This window comes from Echinops telfairi, unplaced genomic scaffold, assembly GCF_000313985.2.
Source record: "Echinops telfairi isolate 266 unplaced genomic scaffold, ASM31398v2 ScPeMD7_4;HRSCAF=17, whole genome shotgun sequence".
NCBI classification, from domain to species: domain Eukaryota; kingdom Metazoa; phylum Chordata; class Mammalia; order Afrosoricida; family Tenrecidae; genus Echinops; species Echinops telfairi.
The window spans coordinates 8,694,467-8,703,215 of record NW_022103900.1 but is presented as its reverse complement, the minus strand read 5'-3'; the positions used below and the strand labels follow the sequence as shown (position 1 = coordinate 8,703,215).

The following is an 8,749-nucleotide window of genomic DNA, read 5'->3' as shown; positions in this document are numbered from 1 at the left end:
AAATGAGGAGCTGATACCAAGGGCTCAAGTAGAAAGCAAATGTTTTGAGAATGATGATGGCAACAAATGTACAAATGTGCTTGACACAATGGATGGTTGCATGGATTGTGATAAGAGTTATACGAGCCCCCAATAAAGTGATTTATTAATTTAAAAAAATTGGAAAGAAAAAAAAACCCAGCAAAGCCTCTCATTAAGAAGCTACCCAGGGCCAGGAGGCCATTGATTATTAAAAAATGGTGGCAGAAATGAAGCTGGAGATCCCATGATAGAATTTTGCAAAATGAGCGACCTGTTCATAGCAAATACCTTTTTCAACAACAGTAACAGTGACGATATACATGGACTTTTCCAGATGGAAAACACAGAAATCAGTGGAACTAAATCGGGGGTAAGAGGCCCCGGAGAAGCTCAACATTAGCAGCCAAAAGGAGGTCAAGGACTGAGTGTGGAACAGATCATCAACTGCTCATATGTAAGTTCAGGTTGAAGTTGAGGAAAATTAAAACAAGTCCACAAGGGTCAATCTGGAGTTTATCCCACCTGAATTTTGAGAGGCTCTCAAGAACAGAATTGCTTCTGCACACTGATGACAGAAGACCTGATGAGCTGTGGGAGGATGTCAAGAACCTCACTCATGAAGAAAGGAAAAGGCTGTAAAATCAGGGAAGAAAGAAAAGCTCAAATACTCATAGACGGCAGAAGAAGAGGCTCTCAATCATAGCGTAGTGAAGGCAGATGGAAGAAAGGATGATGTCCAGAAGCTGAACAGAAATTTCAGAGGGCAGCTCGAGAAGGCCAAGTCAAGTCTCATAACGAAATGTGCAGATTTAAAGTAAGAACACCCAAAAGGAAGACCACTCTCAGCATGTCTTAAACTGAAAGGAAGAGACAATTCAAGCCCCGAGTTGCAATATTAAAAGATTCTATGGGTCAAATACTGAATAATGCAGAAAGCATCACAAGAAGGTGGAGAAAATACCCAGAGCAACTGTACAAAAAAGAGCTAGTCAACAGTCCACCATTTCAGGAGGCAGCATGAGCAAGAACCAATGGTGCAGAAGGTAGAAGTTCAAGCTGCACTGAAACATTAGCCCAAAACCAGTCTCCAGGAATGGATGGAATACAAATTGAAATGTTTCCACAAGCTGATGAAGCACCAGAAGCACTTACTTTCCTATGCCAGGGAATTTGAACGACAATCTACTTGGCCAACTGACTGGAAGAAATCTATATTGGTACCCATTCCAAAGAAAGGTGACCCAATGGAAAGCACTAATTATAGAACAGTCATTGCTACAACATGCAAGTAAATTTTTGCTGAAGATAATCCAACGAAAGTTCCAGCAGTGTATTGCCAGGGAACTGCCAAAAGTTCAGTCCATATTCAGAAGAGGACTTGGAAAAAGGGATCTGATATCAGATGGATCTTGATTGAAAGCAGAGAATACCAGAAAGATGTTCAGTTGTGTTTCATTGACTATGCAAAGACATTCGATTATGTGGACCTACCAAACTATGGATAGCCTTGAGAAGAATGGGAATTCCCCAGAACACTTCATTGTGTTCATGCAGAACTTATACATGGATCAAGAGGCAGTTGTGCTTACAGAACAAGGGAACACGGCATGGTTTAAAATTAGGAAAGGTGTGCTTCAGGGTTGTATCTTCTCCCCAAACTTGTTCAATCTGTATGCTGAGCAAATCACCGGCGGAGTAGCTGGATTATATAGAGAACAATGCAGCATCAGGATGGGAGGAAGGCTTATTACAAACATGTAATACGCAGATAACACAACCTTGATGGCTGAAAGTGAAGAGGACTTGAAGCAGCTGCTGATGAAGATCAAGGACTGTAGCCTGCAGTATGAATTACAACTCAGTGTAAAGAAGACCAACACCCAGCTGTTTCCCAATGGAAACAACAGGTGACATCCTGATAAATGGAGAAAAGGTTGACGTTGTCAAGGATTATATTTTATATGGATCCATAATCAATGCTCATGGAAATGGCAGTCGAAAGATCAAAAGGTGTTTGCATTGGGTAAATCAGCTGCACAAAACCTCTTTCGAGTAGTGAAGAGCAAGGATGTTATTTTGAATACTAAGATGCACCTGACGCCAAACCACGGTGTACGCCATTGCACCATATGGCTGTGAAAGTTGGACGATGAGTAAGGAAGACTGAAGAAGAGCTGCTGCATTTGAACTGTGGTGCAGGAGAAAACTACTGAAAGTACCATGGACGCTAAAAGGACATACTAATCTGTCGTGGAAGAAATAAGACGAGTGGTCCTTAAAGGTAAGGATGACAGGACTTCTTACAGACGTTGGGAGTACTGTCAGGAGAGACCAGTCCCTGGAGACGGACATCATGTCGGATACAGTGGAAGGGCAGTGAACAAGAGGAAGGCCTTCCCTGAGATGGACTGCATCACATAAGAACCATTGTGAGGATGGCATAGGGCCGTGCAGTGTTTGGTTCTGCTACGCACAGGCTCGCTAGGGGTCGGAGTCAACTTGACAACACCTAACAGCAACAACAACACACTTAGTACATCTACACACACACACACAGTATAGAGAGTAAAACACAAAAATATCAAAAACAGTTGCCTCTAGGGAGGTAATAGGAGACTAGGCAAACGGATTCATGGCAGGTACAAAAAGATTTATACATTACTTTAGCTTTTTTATTTTGTTTTCTTTCAGTATTTTAAAAAATAACTTTGTTACTTTTTAACAGAAAGTAGATTGTAAAAATGCTCAAACATCAAATATAGTGGTAATATATAGGAAACTTCCTTTACATTATTTTAGAAAATAAAATATCTTTCACATAAATCTGTAGTTAGCTTTTCAAACATCTATTATAGTCCAGTGGTAGTATGATAAATTATGTGTATATATCTATGTATATGTTACATATATGTGCCATTATACGTATGTATATATATGTGTGTATTCTTTTTTTTAATATCAGAAAGATTTCATACCAGGTTCATGAGGCAAAGCATGTTGAAGAACGTTTTCGGCTCTTTCACACATTTTCAGTTTTAGTAAAAGCTCAGCCATGTCACAGGCAAGATAATTATGTTGTCCATTTTTCAGAGCAGTCTCATAGTAAGTGATTGCCTAAACAAAACCAGTTTCAGTTAGAAAAATGGTAATTATGGCATTCAAGAGTATATATTTTATTCATTAGACTGAAAGTATTTACATAATTGGAAATAAAGGAGGTTGATCTTAGGCATGTGTAGCCACATGTATTTAATGCGGCTCTTCCAGCCAAAGTCTCTACCTCCCCCCCAAAGACCTTTTTCTGTATGGTTCTTGTAAGATGGTGGGAGAAGATCCTGACAGGATTCACTTATGAGTAACTGTGAATAGGCTTCCCTGGAGTGCCATCTTCCTGCTTATAAAATGAGCCCTCTGAGAAGCAGAGGAGGGACCTGATTACCAGCAGGAGTCAGGAGTGTGCCCTTCTGGACCTGAGACCTCTAAGCAGTGAACCTCCTGGTTGGAGAAGACAGCTATACCATTAGAGGAGCAGCAGCAGAACCAGGAGCCAGAGTGGTGGACCTCCCAACCCACAGATCGAGTACAGCCGAGGGCTTTAGTACAGGAGGCTGGCTTGTGGAGTAGGGTACCTCTGGGTCCTTCACTGGGCAAGCTGGGCTGGCTGACCCACGAGTGGAGCTGAGTGCCTTCTGGCTGAGGTTAACTGGAGTCAGATACCTCCACGTAGTTAATTCAGGGAGCTGGGTTTGCTGGCCCCAGGGAACGGAAGCCAGATGCCTTAGGTTGAGGTTCAAATTAGGGTGGTAGGCCCTTCGGGCATTTAATTGCAACCTGTTAGAACTTTGGCAAACTTTGTGGCAAACAACTATCCCAAACATTTCTCACAGGTATTACAATCTGTGGACTTCCTTCCTAAGTCCTTTAATTTTGAATTTTGTCTGTGTTCTGCGTAGCCATTGTGATGGATATTAGAAAGTAGAGAACACTAATTAAGGTGACACAGCACACGCCTCCATTACAAGTGAAGTAGGACAATTTTCTTAGAGAATCAATGACCGCATAGGACAACTAACATTTCTTACAACAACTGGTTAAAAGACAGGGCTAAGCAAGCAGACAGGCTTTATTACGAGGGCCAGTGAGCCTTCTCAAAGCCAATGGTGACCGGGATTGGATGAAAAACAGGAACATCCATTTTTTTCTACTAGGGAAAGACATAAACACGAAGCATCTGGCTTTCTAAACTTCACTCAAAAAGGGCATCCATGAAGCCTCCTCCTACAATGACAGGAGTGTCAAAAAGGCAACTGCATGGTCACTGACTGGGTACCGTGGACGGAGGTACCAGGTAGAGTCAGAATTAGACGGTGGGGTTCAAGCAGTCTGCACAGCGACATCTGAGAAAGCCTGCAATGCAAAGTGTCAGTCGGTTTGCGTCAGGATCAAAGATAAACGCAGCCCTTGCTGAAAACTTCCCATAGAGCAGTTTATTAACAGATAGGGAGTTATGAGAGATATAGAGAATGGACGTATTTCAAAGTATAAAATGCCTACCTTTGAATAGTTGTGGGTTTTGACGAGAGCTTTCCCAATTTTCCTTGCCACAGTTCCATCCTTTGGATTCTGATTCAATGCTTGCTCATATGCTACGATGGCTTCTTCAGGCTAATATCGGCAAGCAAATAGGCAATCATTAAATAGCTTTCACTGGATCTCATTAAATGGCAACATTTCCATACAGAAGTTCTCTATTTGAAATACTTTGTAAAACTAATCAGGCAACCCCCCAATTTCAGAGTGACCCTAGTGTCCAGGGTGGGTAGAGTAACTGAGTAGTATAATCCTCACTCACATTCGTCATGCCCAGCTTTCAGAGACAGCATTTGGGCTCTTTACTTCTAGCAGTTGCGGGAAAGTCAGATACAGTCAAAGAGAACTTTTCCCAGTCTGGGTAAGAAAATCCCATCGTACCGGGAGCTCTCCAAGTCTGCTTACAGGAGCCTCCTAACACGCGTCTCATACACCTCTACATCGAACAGTCAGAGAGCTAAATTACTGGATTTCAACTTGCGAAGGAAAAAAAACTGAATGTTTCATTGTAAAAACTGCCTTTCACCTTGAAGATGTTATCATCAGATACTAAGTAAACATTATAAAAAATAAATTCCTTTTCATGGACTATTATAATGACCATACTAATCATGAAGAGGAGTCTTGAAATCTTCTTTTAAAACAAAAATGCTCTAAGTAAAGTAGCATCAGAAGCAGTACCTCTTGAATATTCATGTAGGCGTCACCAAGGAGGAGGAAGGACCGGGGGCAGGGCAGTCTCTCCGCCATCTCTCTGGAAATCAGATCAACTCTACTTAGTACATTACACAGAAGCATCTTCTGCTGAACCAATAAAATAAAAAGCTCATTTGTCAATTAACTGATGGCCTTCAAAGTACCATCTACATATATGCTAGTGCAATATTGTTTAAAACAAAACACACTCATATCCACACCCACAGGTTGATTAGGGTTTTCCAGGAAGCATTTGCATTTTCTGAAATGAAGGGTAACAGACTGCACGTAGACAGTAAAAACCTAACTTATGATTATCCAGAAAAGAATCTTTTATGCCATGTTTAGTCTTGACGTGATATAGTAATAAAGGTTTTTTAAAGTAAGGGATATAAAAAAGGACTATCTGGACAAACAACAGAAAAGTGGGTGAAGGGTAACAGAGGGCAATGTAAGATAGAAAAATAATAAGCTATAACTTATCGAGGGTTCACGAGGGAGGGAAGGGGGGGAGGAAGAGGGAAAAATGAGGAGCTGATACCAAGGGGCTCACGTAGAAAGAAAATGCTTTTTAAAAATGATGATGGCAACAAACGTACAAATGTGCTTGATACAATGGATGAATGTATGGATTGTGATAAGAGATGTAAGAGCTCCCAATAAAAGTATTTAATTTAAAAAAAAGTACTATCCTTCCATCTGGAGCTCCATTATTTTTCAAATAGATTATATTCCAAAGTGGGTTCCATACACAATAGAAAATCTCCTCATTCACTATGTGCTTGTTTTTTATCTACAAAATTCACATTTCTAAGACTCTTCCTCCTCTGGTCAAGATACCAAAGTCACTCAAATAATCCTGTGGCACGAGGTTCTTACCATACAGTATCTCACCTAAATGGTCCCAAACCTCTTATGAGAATGATACCCCAATTTTAACAATGAAGCTAAGGGTTCAAACCTTACCTGTAAAGGTAGTTTTCAGACTTGGCTGAAATAAAACCATACGATTTTACCTACTACATTTGATTGTGTCAGAAACAATCCAACAATAGAGTAATGTATTTTCACATCATGAAAGCGATGTTGGTTAGTACTTGATCTGTTGGGAACATCTCAGAAAATGCCATCTGAGAACCCACTCATCCATCTACATGTGGGCGCTGCTCAGCTGCTCAGCATCACTCAGAATCTACAAAGAATCTGAGTGTGGATATTTACTTCAGACTTGCACAGGTGAACCACGAAGGAAGAGGAAACAAAGGTTTTCAGGGTCTAGAAACAGCATTTGATGAAACCCGAGGAAGCAAAGTAAGACACAGACACAAAGCTGAAGTCATTATAACTATGTCTTATAAAGAGTGATTTGGTTGGTGGTCAGAGAGGCAAGGGCACATAAGGCAAAGATCTGTGAAGTATCCACAAAGCAATGAGCAGAAACACAAAAAATGAAGCTGGAAACTAATACTACCCACCGCCATCGAATCAAGTCTGATTTTTCACAATTATGGGGTTTCTGAGACTCAGTCAATCCCTAGGGGAGCAGACAGCCTCATCTTTCTCCCCAAGAGGGGCTGGTGGGTTAGAACTGTGGCCTCGGAGCTCCCAGTCCAAGGCTTAGCCAATGGTATACCAGGGCTCCATTTGTCAGGAGGTAAAATACATCATGCTATAATTTGTTGAAATAAAATTTACCTATAACAAGTGATATAGAGCATTTTCTCTTTTCTGTACTTGAGATAAATATCTGCCATTTTTTCTTTGGCTTCTATGAAATACGGTTGTTGAGTTGTAACATTTCGAAGCATGCTTAAGGCCCTCTCAATATCTCCTTGGGCCAGAGCGAGGTCTGCGTTAGCCATCGTAACACGCAATTCTTCAGATGTTCCTGAAAATTCATGGATGGCATCTTGTAAAACTTTTGCTGCCTCATGCTACAAGGATAAAATTGAAATATTTATTCAAAGCAATAAGCCAATTAATTACCCTCTAATAATACAGACTCAACAGCAAACACTAGAATAGTTTTCATATTTGTAAGACAAACTTATAGGAGTTTTGAAAGTTAAATATTGAAATCTAAAATCAGAAAATGAATTTAGATGAAACTATAACTATTTGTTAACTAGTAAACAAGTAACGAGGAAATAAGCTACTTCGGACCTGTTACTAATATAATTGGCTGAGCAAAATATTTCCTTTGTGCTAGGCATTGTCCTACCCCATTTAATTCCACGACAACCCTGTTGTTGTGGTTATGATCATTAGCTCCATCTTATGGTAAGGAAACTTGAATTTTGAAGAGTTAAAAAGTGAACAAGTGAAGAGAACTAGAATGTGAACTCAGGCAGCTTGATTCTAAAGCCCCAATTCTTAGGAAGGTCTGTAATGCCCTTTCACCCTCTGTGATCACTAACTCTTCATTATAAATAGAATATGACTATTCCTGCCACCACAAAAACCTTTTATGATGCCTCAAGTGGAAAATGAGTTTATTTCTATACCTAAAATGTTACTTATCTTAAAACTTAACTTAAGATATTAGGCATTCTACCTTCAAGAATATTAAAATGTAAAAAAAAAAAATACATCTTTGAATTGCCTATAGTACTGATCCAATTTATTCCATGTGTTTTATTTTGATTTGTTCTAGCCTATCATTTAGGGTCTCTCGGGTCAGCACTGACTTGATGGCAGTGAGTTAGGTTTCGGTTTGGTTAGTGATGAAATTGAAATTCCACATGAGTAAAGAAATCGAAATTCCATGTGATTTGACAACTAGAAATTGATGACCTTCTCAATTTCTATTGAAATATGGAAAGAAAATTAACAACTAATATAAATAAACCAAAAGGTGTTGTTAAGTTCCCTGTTTTCCACAAGGCTTTTTCTCAGAATTACCTCTCTCTCTATATATATATATATAGATTATATACACACACACACACACACACACACACACATACACACACACACGCACATATTTATGTGTGTGTATCTCAGATCTCATGGCCATTAAGTCTCTATCACCTCATAGAGACCCTATAGAGATATTTTGAAGCTGTAAATCTTTACAAGGGCAGAGAGCTGTTTCCAAATGATGAGCTTGCAGTTAGCAACCACACACGTAACCCACTCTGTCAGTAGGGCTTCCTGTGTGTCTATGTGAGGGCGTGTGTGTGAGACTCCTTTTGGAAGCGCCCAGTGACAACAGAGTGTTGCTGTCTCAGAGCAGTCAAGGTGAATCATGCTGATAGTTAAAGCCATTTATGAAGTAATTTATGTCTACCTTACAGGTGCTGGCAGAAAGCACATTTCCGCTCAAAGTATAACAAATAAATTTTCTACACTTCTTCACTTTAGTCAAGGGAATAACTTCAGCTTTTTCAGCACCTACCAATATATAAACTGGAATAACAGAGTTATTATATATATATATATA

The 8,749-nt window shown here is 39.8% G+C and overlaps 1 protein-coding gene across 3 annotated transcripts in view; it reads right to left on the bottom strand.

Moving 5' to 3' along the window:
- TTC21B (tetratricopeptide repeat domain 21B) overlaps window positions 1-8,749 on the bottom strand; it is an 81,528-nt gene that overhangs the window by 35,536 nt on the left and 37,243 nt on the right. For all 3 annotated transcript variants that reach the window (XM_004703772.2, XM_045298541.1, XM_045298543.1), the window contains 4 exons: window positions 7,003-7,241; window positions 5,293-5,365; window positions 4,576-4,686; window positions 2,997-3,135 (listed from right to left, as the gene is read on the bottom strand). In XM_004703772.2, coding sequence (XP_004703829.1) covers window positions 2,997-3,135; window positions 4,576-4,686; window positions 5,293-5,365; window positions 7,003-7,241 — 562 coding nt within the window. The remainder of the gene's footprint in view (window positions 1-2,996; window positions 3,136-4,575; window positions 4,687-5,292; window positions 5,366-7,002; window positions 7,242-8,749) is intronic.